This window comes from Bactrocera dorsalis, chromosome 3 (assembly GCF_023373825.1).
Source record: "Bactrocera dorsalis isolate Fly_Bdor chromosome 3, ASM2337382v1, whole genome shotgun sequence".
In the NCBI taxonomy this organism is placed as follows: Eukaryota; Metazoa; Arthropoda; class Insecta; order Diptera; family Tephritidae; genus Bactrocera; species Bactrocera dorsalis.
Window position 1 is genome coordinate 49,223,282 of NC_064305.1, and position 18,470 is coordinate 49,241,751.

The 18,470-nt window shown below is 36.1% G+C and overlaps 2 protein-coding genes across 7 annotated transcripts in view; both read left to right on the plus strand.

The window, feature by feature from the left end:
- Positions 1-18,470, plus strand: part of LOC125777122 (uncharacterized) — a 358,233-nt gene that overhangs the window by 168,091 nt on the left and 171,672 nt on the right. The window lies entirely within an intron of this gene.
- Positions 1-18,470, plus strand: part of LOC105223359 (cyclic GMP-AMP synthase-like receptor) — a 108,892-nt gene that overhangs the window by 66,431 nt on the left and 23,991 nt on the right. For all 3 annotated transcript variants that reach the window (XM_049451366.1, XM_049451367.1, XM_049451368.1), the window contains 2 exons: positions 458-1,164; positions 15,744-15,948. In XM_049451366.1, the coding sequence (XP_049307323.1) occupies positions 458-1,164; positions 15,744-15,948 (912 nt within the window). The remainder of the gene's footprint in view (positions 1-457; positions 1,165-15,743; positions 15,949-18,470) is intronic.

Sequence of the window (18,470 nt, forward strand, 5' to 3'; positions counted from 1 at the left end):
CATAACTGCTCTATATCTATACTTATTAGTTTTAATTGTTACCAACAAATGTCAGTTGTACAAAAATATGCTAAGGTACACAGCATGATGCAAGAATAGTGAAATTTAAAAAAATTGAAGTAATACTTATACAAAAATTTAATTTCAAACAAAAATTTTTCATAACAAATTTTTTTTTTAAGGAAGCACCTTTGAAGGTTCGTGAATATTGTATTTGAAAGAAAAATTTCTCTTGTGTAAGAATTCTCAGTTTTAGCTTATTTAAATAATTTGTTCCAAAGTATTTTTGCTTAACTCAAAGTGTGTGTTTGATGAGTATATAATAATTTCTTTATTTTTTTCGAAAATATTATGTCTTTGGACATGATTTATGTAAAAATTTTTGTGATGAAGTGGAACATCTTTGCTCTACGATTTTTTCTCCAAATGTATTCAATTATTTGACTTACGTTTACAGGGAGTTATGCTGATAATTTGAAAGTAAAATATCCCAATGAGTATGATCTGGTATTCCGCCTTAAGTTACCGGAAGAAAAGCGCATACTAGTAGTAAAGGATGAAAAAATACCAGGAAATGTAAAATTGGACTTATCACAGGTACTTCATGTTATTATAAATCAGAAGCAACATGTAAATACTTACAAACAATTAAAAAAAATGGTAACCTCCGAAAGTCTACTCTCCATACAATTACTACAAAGTTGGTTGGAAAGCTGTTTTACAAAAGCGTTAGATGATATAAATAAAGAAATAATTTATAATGATATCAAAACGACTTTATCATACAGCAAACAAGGTCCAGCACATACAATTTCTGTCAAAGAGCCTTATATGTATTCAGTGGATTTTGTGCCAGGCATAGTGTTAATCAGTTCCAAAGCCATTTTACCTAGCATATCGAAAGATTGGGACGCCATTCCTAAACCGTTAAAATGTATATACAGTGATACATCATTTCGTGCATCTTACGATAACATAGAAAATGAAATGATAAAAAATAAAAATAATTTAAAGAACGCTTTAAGGATTATTAAAAAATTTCGGGACATACACACAAATATGCACAATTTAAAAAGTTATTACATAAAAACTTTGTTTCTGTGGAGAGCATCAAGAGAGCCGGAAAAGTTTTGGTACCAGCCCATTGGATTTGTTGTTATACAGGTAAGTCTGAAATAATTATTTTAATTTGCTTTCTTACAAAATTACACTGACTTAAAAATATTAAATATGTCGTTAGATTGTAATATTTTAAATTTAGTAAGAACAACTAACTTCCAATAGTAAGAGCTTTGACTTATGTATGTAAAAAATAAATCAATTTGACTTGCAATTCAAGGATATATGTAAGTATTTATCTGCAGAACTTAAAGTTAATCACACTACTGCTAAAAAGAAATTGTTCAGGTTGATGAGCAATTAATACGGATGGAGGCAAAACACTATAGAACATAAGCAACCTTTTTAAGAACTTTAAAATTAATTGAAAATTCCACATTTAACAAATAAGGGAGACCTAATTTCGTGTGTAAACGACCATTTTATACTCCCAGAATTTTCAAAAGTTAAAGGCGGTGGCATATTTTCTGGTGTTGGCAAAACGTTATGTTAAGAATGTTTTTTAGACATGTGGTTTTGAAGAAGAAATAAAACACATATAATTTAATGTTTTTGTCAAGAATTTATCTTTATTATAAAGATAATAAAATAATATCCTCCAATTCAGGTACTAAAAAGGCATTAACCTTGGATCCACGATCTTATAGCGTTCTCCATTGACTGTAACATTATGACGAGAAATTTGGACCACTAAAGCATACCAAACAGTGACTTTTTGAGAAACTGTGTCTCTAACATTGCTTGTGAATTATCATCACTCCAAGAGCGATTCAAACCGGTTTCTACGGAGACGTCGTTTGAGTATGAATAACCAAAAGCCACACAGAGCTAAGTCAGGAGAATACGGTGGTTGTGGCACGATATTGGTTGAAAATTTAAACCTTAGGAACTTAGGCAAAAACCAAGAGTTGTCGGCCCATAATTCCGACCTCTTTTTACAAATAGCTACGCGCAAACGACGCATAACTCTCAAATACCTAGTATTCCTTACTGACACTTTGGCCGGTCGGAGGGTGTTATTACTTCAATGTAGTTTGTAACTGTTGTTGTTTCTAACTATACAATTTAATACATGTGTGTAAGTGTGTTTAATGTTATCTGATCTGTAAATGTATGGCTTTTGTTTACCCATGCATTTTCATACTCTCGCAACAAAGTTGCTAAAGAGAGTATTATAGTTTTGTTCACATAACGGTTGTTTGTAAGTCCTAAAACTAAAAGAGTCAGATATAGGGTTATATATACCAAAGTGATCAGGGTGACGAGTAGAGTTGAAATCCGGATGTCTGTCTGTCCGTCCGTCCGTCTGACCGTTTGTCCGTGCAAGCTGTAACTTGAGTAAAAATTGAGATATCGTGATGAAACTTGGTACACGTATTTCTTGGCTCCATAAGAAGGTTAAGTTCGAAGATGGGCAAAATCGGCCCACCGCCACGCCCACAAAGTGCCGAAAACCGAAAACCTATAAAGTGTCATAACTGAGCCATAAATAAAGATATTAAAGTGAAATTTGACACAAAGGATCGCATTAGGGAGGGACATATTTGGACGTAATTTTTCTGGAAAAGTGGGCGTGGCCCCGCCCCTACTAAGTTTTTTGTAAATATCTCGGAAACTGCTATAGCTATGTCAACCAAACTCTATAGAGTCGTTTCCTTCAGGCATTTCCATATACAGTTCAAAAATGGAAGAAATCGGATAATAACCACGCCCACCTCCCATACAAAGGTTATGTTGAAAATCACTAAAAGTGCGTTAACCGAATAACAAAAAACTTCAGAAACACTAAATTTTACGGAAGAAATGACAGTAGGAAGCTGCACCCAGGCTTTTTTTAAAAATTGAAAATGGGCGTGGCGTCGCCCACTTATGGACCAAAAACCATATCTCAGGAACTACTAATCTAATTAATTTTACAGCAAAATAAAAAAATATGTAAATGACGGATAATGCAATCTCGATTATCACTTTATCATGCGAGAGTATAAAATGTTCGGTGACACGCGAACTTAGCCCTTCCTTACTTGTTGTTATTATTAGATGTGCATTGCATAAAAATGCATATGACTGTTTATGTACATATGTATGTATGTATGAAAATAGATATTTATTTTTAATAGTATAATATTTCGGCTTTGCTGATAAGTAAGCATGTTCAATGATATTTGAACAGAAGAAATTCGGAGTATACCACACCTCGATAATCGAAGTAAACTGTCAACATATCTTTGATTTTTGAACCGTTTTGTTGTACTTTTTCGGCTTGGGCGTGGTTCGTCGTCAACGCGTTCTAGACCCTCTTTGAATAATTTATACCAATCAATAACACTTTCTTGCGACAAACATTATCACCTTTTGCATTCTAAACGACCTATATATAAATGGTTAAGATGGCGAGACGAGTTGAAATCCTGGCTACTGTCGGACAGTGCAAGCTGTAACTTAACTTCTTCTTAATTGGCGTAGACACCGCTTACGCGATTATAGCCGAGTTAACAACCGCGCGCCAGTCGTTTCTTCTTTCCGCCACGTAGCGCCAATTGGATATTCCGAGCGAAGCCAGGTCCTTCTCCACTTGGTCCTTCCAATGGAGTGCGGGAGGTGGGTACTGCGTCGAATACCTCCAGGGCTGGAGTGTTTTCGTCCATCCGGACAACATGACCTAGCCAACGTAGCCGCTGTCTTTTAATTCGCTGAACTATGTCAATGTCGTCGTATATCTCGTACAGCTCATCGTTCCATCGAATGCGATATTCGTGGTGGCCAACGCGCAAAGGACCATAAATCTTTCGCAGAACTTTTCTCTTGAAAACTCGCAATGTCGACTCATCCGTTGTTGACATCGTCCAAGCCTCTGCACCATATAGCAGGACGGGAATTATGAGTGATTTATAGAGTTTGGTTTTTGTTTGTCGAGAGAGGACTTTACTTCTCAATTGCCTACTCAGTTCGAAGTACCACCTGTTGGCAAGAGTTATCTTGCGTTGGATTTCTAGGCTGACATTGTTGGTGGTGTTTACGCTGGTTCCAAGATAGACGAAATTATCTAAAACTTCAAAGTTATGACTGTCAACAGTGACGTGAGTGCCAAGTCGCGAGTGCGACGACTGTTTGTTTGATGACAGGAGATATTTCGTCTTTCCCTCGTTCACTGCCAGACCAATTTGTTTTGATTCCTTGTCCAGTCTGGAGAAAGCAGAACTAACGGCGCGGTTGTTGAGACCAATGATATCAATATCATCGGCATACGCCAGCAGTTGTACACTCTTATAGATGGTACCTTCTCTATTTAGTTCTGCAGTTCGAACTATTTTCTCCAGAAGCAGGTTGAAGAAGTCGCACGATAGGGAATCGCCTTGTATGAAACCTCGTTTGGTATCGAACGGCTCGGAGTCCTTCCCGATTCTGACCGAGCTTTTCGTGTTGCTCAACGTCAGCTTACACAGCCGTATTAGTTTTGCGGGGATACCAAATTCAGACATCGCGACATAAAGGCAGCTCCTTTTCGTGCTGTCGGAAGCAGCTTTGAAATCGACGAAGAGGTGGTGTGTGTCGATTCTCCTTTCACGGGTCTTTTTCAAGATTTGGCGCATGGTGAATATCTGGTCGGTTGTTGATTTGCCAGGTCTAAAGCCACACTGATAAAGTCCAATCAGTTTGTTGACGGTGGCCTTTAATATTTCACACAATACGCTCGATAGAACCTTATACGCAATGTTTAGGAGACTTATCCCACAGTAGTTAGCGCAGATTGTGGGGTCTCCCTTTTTGTGGATTGGGCACACAAAGCACACTTAAATTCCAATTGTTGGGCATGCTTTCTTCGTACCATATTTTACAAAGAAGCTCCTTATCAGTTCTTCGCCGCCATGCTTGAATAACTCGGCCGGCAATCCATAGGCCCCGCCGCTTTGTTGTTCTTCAGGCGAGCAATTGCTATTCGAACTTCTTCATGGTGTGGTAATGCGACGTCTGCTCCATCGCCATCGATTGGGGAATCGTGTTCGGCTTCTCCTGGCATTGCGCGTTCACTGTCATTCAGCAGGCTGGAAAAGTGTTCCCTCCATAATTTAAGTGTGCTCTGGGCATCGGTGACTAGATCACCTTTGGGGGTTCTACAAGAGTATGCTACGGTCTTGAAACCTTCTGTAAGCCGCCGCAATTTTTGTAGAATTTTCGAGCATTACCCCTGTCGGCCAGCTTATCAAGCTCTTCGTACTCACGCATTTCGGTCTCTTTCTTTTTCTGTCTGCAAATGCGTCTCGCTTCCCTCTTCAACTCTCGGTATCTATCCCATCCCGCGTGTTGTGGTCGATCGTTACGTTGCGAGGTAGGCAGCCTGTTTTCTCTCCGCTGCGATATTGCACTCCTCGTCGTACCAGCTGTTCTTTTGCACTTTCCGAAAATCAATGGTTTCGGTTGCAGCTGTACGTAAGGAGTTTGAAATACCGTCTTACAGTTCCCTTATACCGAGTTGTTGACGAGTGCTCTCAGAGAGCAGGAGTGCAAGCCAAGTAGCGTGCGTTTTTTGCTGCGCAGAGGCGGGTGCGACTCATGGCTGCAACAAGATAGTGGTCCGAGTCGATGTTAGGACCTACGGCACGATTTTGACATCATGGCGGGGGCATCTCTCATAAGTGCTGTCCAAGCACTCATAAAAGGCATCTTTGATCACATCGTCCTTCTCTTCCGTTGGGGCGTGGGCGCAAATCAGCGATATGTTGAAGAACCTCGCTTTGATGCGGATTGTAGCTAGACCCACTAGCCACTGTAGTAAATTCCACAAGGACCTACTCGTCTCTGTCCTTGTTCCGTCCATCGCATTTCTGGGACGGTGGTGATGTCAGCTCTTATTTTTACGAGGACATCTACCAGCTGGGCAGCGGTACCTTCCCAATTAAGGGACCGGACATTCCAGGTGCATGCCCTCAATTCGTAGTCCTTATTTCGTTTGCCATGGTCGTCATCAAAAGGGCGGTCTTTTATCCGAGGCTGTTGTTGTGTTTTCATTGGGGGTGTTTTTTTTAGCTTTCTTTAGCTCGCCTTCAAGCGGATGTTCTTAGGTTACCCAGAGGATACTTGGTCAAAGACCGGAAGTCGGGAGCTGCTTGAGTCATATGTACAAGAATCGTTTCTGGCCACTCCCAAGTGAATGGCGATCAGAGAACTTTCCTCGCTTGTGTGAACTTCTACACATGATCCTCCAAACTTAACTATATATTAAAATATGGTGATCCGACTTGGTACAAATGTAAATGGGCGGAATCGGACCGCTGCCACGCTCACAAAACCCCATTAATCGAAAACTTTTTAATTGCCATAACTAAGCCGCAAATTAAGATACAAAACTGTTTTTTTTATTTGAAAATATGTAAAAAGTGCGTGGATAAAGGGTGAGAGGGATGTATATCTCCCAAACCTTTCAAGTTATTTGCATAGTGCTAATCCTTTTGATATCTCTTTCTGGTAAAAATAGGCGAAATTGGATGATAATCCCGCCTACTTACCATATAACGATTTTACTAAATTGCCGTATTATAAATCAATAAACAAATGCGTTAGAGAAATTGAATTTTGCATCCCTGATGGTACAAGAGGGCTTATTGGAACCGATGTCAAAATTGATCGATGGACGTGACACCGCCCACCTTTGGATGAAATCAGATATCACCGGACTTTTTGGATCAATTTGGATCAAATTCGGCACGTAATATTATCCTGTCATTTCTATATTACAGTGTTGGCGAAATCGGAAATCGAATGGTTGTACCACGCCTACTTCTCATATTAGTAAACATTTTATTTCCATATGATTCTTACACTTTTCAATACACAAATTAACACTTTTCAATACACTTTTCAATACACAAAGTCTAAAAATTGTCAAAATCGGACCATAACTATTGAAGCCCCTATATACGGTACATGGAGACCCCGGTGCCTATTGCGAACTTTTTTAGGAATATATTATTGCATGTCATAGACCCTTCCTAACAATATTATGGCTGTAAGTCAGAATAGATTGAATTAGGTCAATATTTACCTTAAGCCCCATATATCTATAAAAGTATTTTTAAACTTCCGGCTGACTTTGTACCGCATATATCAGCCAATATGTTTAATAATATTTAGTTAGAATGTTTTTGTAATAACAGTTAATCTTGACGCCTAAAATAGATTAAATCAAATGAAAACTTGTTCAAACTCTTATAAAGATTTTCTTAATAGGAACGCTACAAAAGTAGAGCGACAGGGACATCAAACAACGTCATATTTTTTCCCGCTCTTTTGACATTTCTCTATATCCAACAACGATTCGAAATTATTAAAATTTACTACCGGAATTTATGAGCGTCTAGTCGAAAAATTTGAATCCACAGACACAGTAAAAAATGTTTCCGTGCTAGTGAGAAAATGAAGTGCCCGTAGTGTCGAGAATATTGGTAACGCATCAAATGGGAAAGACCCAAATCAGTCTCTCACACGTCGTTCTCAAGCGTTGGGCATCTCTGTGATTTCACGTCGTTGTGGCGAACTTTGTGAAAAAATCTTGGTCTACAAGATAAAATTGACACAAGAATTGAAACTGCTTGACCACCAGAATCGTCGTATGTTCGTGAATTGGGATGAACAACAACTTGAAAATGATCCGGATTTTTATTGAAAAATCATCTTCAGCGATGAGGCTCATTTCTGGCTGAATGGCTTCGTCAACTTTATACTTTAAAATCGTCGAAAATTCAGCGTCTGGACTTCTGCAAGCATGCACACGGTGGCCATGCAAAAGAAATCGAGTTCCTTACATAATGGAACCTAATGTAGAAGATGTCGTTCAGTATGTGAGTTATAATTTGAAAAATTGCTTGAATATACATATGAGGTGTGTTCCAAAGTAAACAGGACTTTTTAAATCTAGCTCCCCTGGTGGCCCCATCTATATGTCGGCTGGTACGTTAGAATTTCCTATCTTTATCAATTGTCCAGTGAGAATTTCATGATTCTTTATCGATTGGAAGTGAAGTTATTGCATTTTATGTGTCAGTATGTGCTATCGACCAACATTAAAATATGTTTTAAAATTGATAAAACTTTTACCGAAACGTTTCAATTGATGAAACAAGTTTATGGCGATGATTGCCTATCACGTAGCAGAGTGCACCAGCGGTTCCAACGTTTTCAAAGTGGTCGTGAAAGGAAAGCGTTATGCAGACTTAATATCAGAATTAATGCATTTAACTCAACACTTTCTCTGCTCCCAATATACCCTATGTAATGATTTCGGATTTTCTACTTGACTTTAAACCGTACCTCAACAGTTAAAATGTGTGATACCTTTATAAAATTGAATGGAAAAGTATTCTTAAAAATTATGTGGCTTACAGCTAAATACACTGCGGAACATTTTTGGGATTATTGTCTGGGGGGTGAGAAATTCCAAGTCAGGGTGATGGTACTAGGTCAGTATAGTAAAACCTTCAAAGGGTTTGGCGTTCATATGTGTCAGTTTTTTTATGACCTTTTAAATTTTTTCCTCATATTGATGTAGTTTAACATAACTCGCGAACCACTTGTCCGATTTTGATGAAACAAATTTAGAAAAATTAAGAAGTACAATTTCTATTTGTTTTTATTCAAAAAAGTCTAAAAAAAAGTGTGTGTGTGAAGCTTTTGGCACTGGAATGTGGTCCGAATGAGGCAATGGTGTTGCGGCACTTGCAACACCAACGTAATTATACGATTTTCTTATCCTTTTTGCGGCTCCTTTATTCGCACATGTATAGCAATTCAATGGATTGTGACCTTCCAGGATTAGTCCAATACCGAATGGCATACTTTCACGTCTTCTATTTTTCCAATCCATTAGACGGTTGTAGCAGCTTTTACACACTATATTTGGTACCCAATTTTCGTTCACAATAACATTTTGGTTGAAGTGCATCTCGTATGTTTGAACAAAATCAGTACTGAAATTTCCCCTTTTTTTATGTGTTGAGACATATTGACCACAGCAGTAGCAAAAGCTATTTATATCTGCCTTGCACAGTTCCATATTTTGTTCTCTTTTAAAAAATTTTAGAAAAATTACTTTTACTGTTCGCGTTCGTCGGCGCTTGTTGAATGACAAAAATCACAGAACCAGTGTGAGAAAGAGAAGAAGTATAATGACAATGCATGTTTTATGTGAACATTACAGAACCAGTGTTGCTGGATTTTTTATGAATTAAAAAAAAAAATATTTAAATTTTTAGGAAAAAAATACTTTTTTCCCTTCATACATTCATTTTTAGCTTCGAAAGTGTTGCACATGTAGGAAAGCGTATAGAAACAGATTAGAGAAACTGTAATTCTTAATTTTTCTAAATTTGTTTCATCAAAATCGGACAAGTGGTTCGCGAGTTATGTTAAACTACATCAAGATAAGGAAAAAATTTAAAAGGTCATAAAAAAAACTGACACATACGAACGCCAAACCCTTTGAGGGTTTTACTATACTGACCTAGTACCATCACCCTGACTTGGAAGTTCTCGCCCCCAGATTAGCTGTTGTACTGTGATATTAATGAAATTGCCCTAGACTTTCCTCTTAACCTTATATCTCTAATATAGTGAATTTCGATCCTTTGGTTGACGTTTTCAAATGGACTCATTATATTAAAGTTAGCCCCTATGGTTGAGTTTACCATATACCACATATTACTAATTTAAAGATGATTTTAATATCAATTTTGACGCAAAGGAAAATATAGTAATAAAACTAAGAGAGCATATGACCTTTGATATTAGTTAATTAAGTGTCAAATATGATTTTATTCCATTCATGATTTTGTCAAAAATTAATGTTGAATTCTTTCCCAATATTTCTTAATAAAAAGTTTTGCCAAAACCTGTAGCAATTTTAGCTTAACCTACGCTACCGTCGCTGCTTCTCTATAGCTAACTGCCGTAGTCATTGGGAGTATGTTAAGTCGGCGAATGCCATAGCCTTTTCTGTTGAGATTGGGTTTTTATGTTCAGATTGTCTTGTCGGATGTTGATTTTTCACATTAATTTCCTAAAGTTAATTAGGCTCACTGTGTCTAGATGACCCAAAAGATTTATATCCTGTGCCGTTGGAATTAAAGGTGTACGAGAAAACGCATTGTTTCGATTGCGGTATTCAGTGCCATTTGGTTTTACTGACTGATAAAAAGTCAACAAATAGGTACAAGTTGAAAGTTATTTCTATGATGATCCTGTATTTCGGCAGTGACATTGTTAATATTAATAGCAATGTCATCGTCAATTTTGTTATTACCCTTATTACGATTGCCGGCAGTTGAGCAATTCTCCCATTATGAGCTGTTGCCCGCAAGTGGTGCCTTTAGTGTTTTGAAAAATGTAGCGAACGTGGATTTTACGGCATACGCTCTATTTCCGCATTCAGTAACGGTACTTTTTCTTCAAAATGTACACATGGAATAGGCTAATTTACTATATCATATACATAGGATATTTAATAATAAAATATAACTCTCACTGGGATACATTAAAAGACTGCTCGTCAATAAGTGCGTTTAAATCATTATTGTAGGACTAATTAATTAAAGTTTGACTAACGTTAAAGAAATTGTGAGAGCTTGTAACTTGAGAGTTATTATTCTATTTCTTGCTAATATTATATGTATAAATTAACTGTATTTATTTTTTGTTAAATATAATTCCTTTTGCTGAATATGAGTATTTATCATATACTGTTTGTTGTTTGAGTCAACAAGCACTTCCTGTCTCATCTGTAATCGCTGAAAGTCATCAAAGTCTAGAGCGCCAGCGAGTTTAAAAAGTTTAAGCTTCGTGTTTGAATGTTAACAGTTCGTAGTAGTGTTTGAATGTATATTATGTCAGGTTTTAGTATCTTCCTCATATGTGATGGTGTAAAAAGGATTGTTAGGTTTCTTGTCTCATCGTTCATTATTGAATGCATCGTCAAGTTGGTGGGTCAAGTAATCGTAAGTCTCCCACACGACTGCGTCTCCGTCTAGGATAGGAATATAGTTAGCGTTAGTGCAGTCCATAAGAATTGACTTATTGTACGTTACAATGGCTAATAAAATCAAATCAACGGCCCTAGTACCTTGAAAATGCTTCACTTGACTTGAAAAAACTAGTCATTCAAGATCAGCTTCACCATTTCGTATGCTCCTCTATGAGCTCTATGCTTAGCTACTATTATTTCGTTTTGGTCACCTTTGGTGAACATATCGGTAACCATATTTTCTGTATGACGGAATTTTTCGTTGTGGTGGTGTTCAATCAGCCGGTACTGAATTTTTGCTAAAACAGATAGGCTGCAATATGTATGTAGCATTTGCTACACTAGCATTAACTCTATACTACAGAATGAAATTATATGCCTGTTTTTTATCCAAATATTATAAATAATTCAGCCTAGAAATCCAACGCAGGATTACTCTTGCCAACAGGTGCTACTTCGGACTGAGTAGGCAATTGAAAAGTAAAGTCCTCTCTCGACGAACAAAAACCAAACTCTATAAGTCGCTCATAATTCCCGTCCTGCTATATGGTGCAGAGGCTTGGACGATGACAACAACCGATGAGTCGACGTTGCGAGTTTTCGAGAGAAAAGTTCTGCGGAAGATTTATGGTCCTTTGCGCGTTGGCCACGGCGAATACCGCATCCGATGGAACGATGAGCTGTACGAGATATACGACGACATTGACATAGTCCAGCGAATTAAAAGACAGCGGCTACGCTGGCTAGGTCATGTTGTCCGGATGGATGAAAACACTCCAGCTCTGAAAGTATTCGACGCAGTACCCGCCGCGGGAAGCAGAGGAAGAGGAAGACCTCCACTCCGGTGGAAGGACCAAGTGGAGAAGGACCTGGCCTCGCTTGGAATATCCAATTGGCGCCACGTAGCGAAGAGAAGAAACGATTGGCGCGCTGTTGTTGACTCGGCTATAATCGCGTAAGCGGTGTCTACGCCAGTGAAGAAGAAGATTATAAATAATATTATAAAGGATCGCTTTTGTCGGAGACAATTGACTGGTTTAACTACCATTTCAATGGTGTAGGTTGGTGACTCTGTACATAGCCAGAGCGTGCTTCCATTTTAACCTCTATCATATTCATTTGCTCCCTTGATGATGCCTCGGCGATATGATTTTCATTTCCCGGTTTATAAAGGATCTTTGCGTTAAAACTCTTTACAAAAGACTTCCAGCGTTTAATTTAAGCGTTTGGATTTTTATCCGAAACTGCAATAGTCAGAGGTTGGTGGTCCGTATAAATGTTCAACTGGTTTACTCCATATATGTGCATAAATAACACGGGTCAACACAAAATTTGACCTTAACTTTAAAGCGATAAATTTCCATGTTTTAGGTCGTAATTAGACCAAAAAAAAATATATACCATGAAAAAGTTTGCTTTTTTATTTAGGAAACCACTTTAACGATAATATAATTATATATATATAATAATTATATAGTATTATTACTATAACTTCTACAAAAGCAAACTTTATACGAAAAAAAAGGTATTTTCTTATCGGTTTTGTTCGTAATTAATCAGAAAATCATAAAACAAACTTTGGACAAAGAACGTAAATTTTTTTGTAGAGTCGTGTAATTTCTCAAACTGTTAAGAGCCCACACTAAATAGTTCTTCTTTATTTATTGCTAATTGTTCTTGATATCATGGTTATTGGCTTCTTTTCTTGTGAAATTGCAGCTCCTAAACCCCTTATTTAGATGTACACTCAATATAGTGGGATGCGCCCACCACTGCGCTCATTCATTTTTGTATAGACTCTGTTTTTTCACCAATTTTGTTTACATCACTAAATTTATATTTTATAAAGTTTGTAAATATAATCCACGGGAGGGGCGGCGAGAATCCAATTCCGAGTGATTTGCCGGTGTTGACGATCGAGTTGACGCAGATCCGTATGTTAGGGAATGTGTACATACATATATATACGAATGTTGATGTGCAAAAAAGGTCAGCGCGCAGGAACCGCGTGGTCAACGTTTCGATTCGAAAGTTTAAGACGAATGTGAGAAAAAAGCGATGATCAAATTCTTTTGTTACGTATTATATAGTGGCTATCTGCTGTGGTGAAATCCATTTTGTCTCCAGTTGTGGTGTATTGGTGCATGTTATTTTCAGATAGATAGAGTGTGGTGTTCCTATTAGGTGAGGTGAGTTGTGCCAGGGTGCGCCAGCTTTTTCCGGATAGAGTGGGGGAGCCTTAACTCACTTAAACACCTCTGAGGAAGCATCGGCTGTCATATCGAACGGTTTAGTGAAATCAGGATACGTTAATGTGACATCTTTTGAAGACAGAATTTCTTTAAGTTTGTTAAATGCGTTTTCACCTTCTGATGTCAATTGAACTTTAATTTTTTTCCACTAAATGGACTTATTTAGCCATGTCAGTGGTTCATAACATTTTATGCCGTTGACCTTTTCAGGACTTGTTTTTATACCACTTTACTTTATATTCTATGTTTTGTTTGAAAAACTTTTAATTTTTCTACCGAAACTCTCATATTAGCTTCGTAAAGATTACATAACACCCATTCCCATTCAAAGTCGCTTGCGTAATCTTTAGCTGTTTGTGAGTAAATCGTTACGTTCGATATAAACATGGCATGTCTTGTCAATTCGATCTGTCCCAACATCATCGATTGCTATTTGAAATATAGTACTTAGTTCGTTTTTAAGTACAAAAGCCAAGTGGCATAATTTTATTTCGACAATTTTTTCGCCCTTACGCTGGGCGTCAATTAATTTGTAGTGCACTTCTGAGCTTTATTGAGCCTGATTTAGAACTACACTACCAACCGTAGTCGTTGGTTGTGTGTTGAGTCAGTGAAACATACGGATTTTGCTGTAAGGATTTCAATGTTAAGTCTTGTCTGGTCGGTTATACACATTTATCTCTTCGTAAAATCAAGTTAACTTTATATAATAGAAACAAAAAAACATTAAAAACTTTTTTACTTGACAAGATATCGTCATGAAAATCGGTAATTTCATATTGTTCGCAAAGCATACGAACGGAACGATCAAAATCAAAATTATACCCTTTTATGCTATAAGAAATTCCCTTGAGAAGGGCGTTAAAGCTCCGGTGGGGCGAAAATTTTTAAATTAGTGTATTCTTATGGTAAAAATCGGGTGGGGCTGTGCTGGGGCACACTGCCGTTGGTTTTAACGTGAAACGTCTATGTATGTTAGCGAATCGCTTTTAAAGTTAAAGATTGAAATGAAAACAAGACTGACACTGTTTTAAGTATTTTAATAAAACAGAACAGGTACATAATAGAAACATAAATTACTTATTATTACGATTAATATTCGACAACAATTTTATTTAAGAGGTCTGTGATATGTAAAATAAGCAACATACGGCATAATGTCAACATTAATATTTCTGGTGAATGTACAATCTATAGTGGTATTGCCTAATGTTTTCGGTGATGTTTGTACGTAGGCTCAAATTCATTCCTCATTAACTCAACGAGATATCATAGCACAAACACCCACAATTAAACAATATTTAGAATTAAACAAGGTTATAGGAAATTAAACAAGGTTATAGGAAATTCTATTTTATCTCCTACTACATTATCACTTTAAACCTCCACAAAATTTCAATTAGTTGGCGCTGAAAGCGCGTAGTTCTAGTTTTATTCGTCGCATCGGGTCATGCTATATCTTTTTGGAAAGCTCATTTCACGCGCTAACACGTGTTTGATTGATTGTCGTTTCTTTCAAGTCGTTCGTGAGTTATAAAGAGAAAATACGACATATTTTACAGTACTACTACGATAAAGGCAAAAATGCATCTCAAGCCGACAATAAAATTTGTGTAGTTTATGGACCCGATACAGTTTCCATTTCCACCTCACAACGATGGTTTCAACGTTTTCGTTCTGGTGTAGAGGTGGTCGAAGATGCGCCACGCTCCGGAAGGCCTGTCGTCGAAAATTGCGATAAAATCGCTGAATTGGTCGAAAGAGACCGGCATAGTAGTCGTCAAACCGTTATAAACCATTTGAAGAAGCTTGGAGTCATTAAGAAGCTCGATGTATGGGTGCCAAACAAATTGATTCAATAAAAATACCGCAAGACTTTTTTGACAACCAATATATTTGCACCCGACGGGAAAACTTATAACCTTGTCTACGAAAATATCCTAGATTAATACTTTGTATTTTATTTTTTTAAATATATTTTAACATTTGTTGTTGCATTTCAATACGTTAAAATATGCGGTTTTGAAACTGTATTGTCTGTAGTAATTTTTAAAAATTGTTGATCTCAGCCAAGCAATAAAATTTAGTTGTCATATTGACTCATTTCTATTATTATACCCTCACCCTTTACCTCTCATACTTATTTAATGGCTCCACTGCGAGCGAAGCCGCGGGTAAAAAGCTAGTGTTAATATACATATGTACATATGTAAATTTTTCAAATCTTTAGGATCTCCCACTTTATACTTCCTATTATTATACGATATTTTCACATTTGCTATAATTCTTGCATAATATTTTCAGGAATTCATTAGATATTTAATTAAGCTCAACTATATAACTTTTATGTATTTTTACAGCTGTTTACAGATCTTAACAATAGCCTTGAAAAGTGTAAGCTACCTTTTTATTGGGACCCTAATTTGAATTTATACGAGCAAATTGGAGAGTCTGGATTAACCGACATGAGGAGATGTGTGCAAAGTAAAAAAAAATTACTAGAAAACTATACAAGACTAAAAGTAAAAACGGAAGTTGATCATTTCAAAGTTTACAAAACCTTTCGTGAGTATATTAACATAGTACATAATTTTTATGTAGATATAAAAATTTAGTTATGTTAATTTAATGTTCTCTGAAGTTACTATCTCTTGTAGCCCTCGTGATAATCGTAATTTAATCGTAATAAAACGAAATTTAAAGAATTTTTGCGTCAGTGTGTGACAATAGAAATATCATTTCAGTCCAATCAACATTCAGCCAGAGAACTTAAAGCATAGAGGAGGTGTAAATTGAATTCTGTTTGATGGTTCGATTGGGCGGCTAACAGAGCTGAGAGAATTGTAGTAAGGAATTCACCATTATCGCTGGTATTTAGCAGAAATGAGCACGTTCTCTGGCAGAACGCGAGAATGAATAAAGAGAAATGCTTTGAAGAAAATATATACAAAGTCACATATGCGTGATTGTTTTGTATCATATGAACCATTTTTTTTTAAAGTAAAAATTTTAATTTTTTTATTATTTCGTTATCATTTCCATATTTGTACCAATAGAATTTCGGCACAATTCCGATTTCTTTGACGCCGCGATTTGAAGGTACCGTTGGAAAGAGGTGATTAAAAAACATATAGGGTCCGCAAACGCTTAGTTTCCGAGATATTCGACCTTAAAGTTCAAAAATTCGAACATTGCAAGAAGCTATTTCACCACATTAAACACACTTTATTTACATTTTTTTCTTCAAATTAATTAAATTACACTACAATCTTTTAAATAAATCCACATTTTACACTTTTAGCATTTTTTTACCTAAAAAATCTTTATTTTAAAAATTACATTTTACACTCGTTTGAACTTCATTTGTTTACCAAAAATTACGACGCTGTCATGTGATGATAAGGCAATTCGCTGAAATTCCTCTTTTTCGCAAAAATTCCTCTATTAATGCATATGGATATTTTCTTTTTAAAATTATTAAGCAAATAAGTAGTATTATATACATGTATTAGTAATATTATATAATAATATTACGTAATAAAGTGTAAAGTATACAGTACAGTACGAAAACTCAAATTTTGTTTCAATATGAGTGCATGATAAACGAAAAATATAACCACTTTATATCGAAAACTCATATTTTGTATATTTACAAACCAATGTATCATTAAAAATTAATGGAAATCGCTGAAAGATATAATAACCAAAATTTATCCATTTTATAAGGAAAACTTAAATTTTGTTTCAATATTGGATATAAAGTAGTTATATTTTTCATCATATTCATATTGAAACAAAATTTCAGTTTTGGATATACAATAGTTATATTTTTTGGTTATTATGAACTCAAACTCATATTTTAAATACAATAATATATAACCTAAAATACAAACCAATGTATCATCAAAAATAAATGGATATCGCTGACAGATATAATAACCAAATTTATCCAATTTATAACGAAAACTCAAATTTTGTTTCAATATGAGTGCATGATAACAAAAAATTATAACCACTTTAACCACTTTATAACAAAAAGTCAATATTTTTTATTTTTAACGCAGAAAGGAGAACTACGCGAAAGTACTTCAGTCACCCCGGGTACTCGCTCGACCAGGGTTATTTTTTAGAGCGCGGCCGAAGGCCGCCAACGCAGAAAGGAGTCCTGCGCGAAAGTACTTCAGTCACACCGGGTATTAGCTCGGCCAGGGTTATTTTTTTAAAGCGTGGCGGAAGGCCGCCAACGCAGAGAGGCGTACAACGCGAAAGTACTTCAGTCACCCCGGGTATTCGCTCGTAATATTATAATATTATCACACGATTTTACTTATCTGTGTTTATTAAATATAAATCACATATTATTCATATATTCATATATGTATGTATAGTATGTATATGGAAAAGTGTTCACATATTCAATTTTAGCTCGAAAAATCTTCTTTTAGTTTTTTTATAGTTAATAAAGAATCACTCGAAAGTAAAAACAAAGAAAACGCTGTCAAATGCTGAAAAATCCTTCACTTTTGGTTTTTAAGGTGTGGCAATGCTGGTTTTCCTCGTAAATATAAGCACTCTAAACTTTTCAGCCATGAATTTGACAATTAATATTTAAATTACTAAATTTAGTTGAAAAATTACAAAATAAATGTGAAATGTGAGCTTATTTCAATGCTTAGAGTGTATATTTGAATATACATAGTAAAAAAGGTGAAAAAAATTAGTGAAACATGGAGAAATAACATGTGTTCCTAGTGCAAATTTTTGAACTTTTAAACGTGAATATTTTAAAAAATATTAGTTATTTTTATATTATTCCTCCTCTGGAGAAGCTCCCCTATCCGTACATACCCCATTTATACGAAAATTGGGTTTTTTTACGCCTCCGCCAAAGTAATCGGAATCGTGCCCGAATTTCTATGGCATATACATATGTATGTATGTATGTATATTATTTCTTTTGCACATTTGTCTGTATGTTTACGAAAGCAAATGCGAGGCACATACATATGTATGTACTCGACTGACTCTACGTCATTTTCTTCCTTTTGAATTTACTACCGAACCACGCTCGACGATAGCGACGCCAC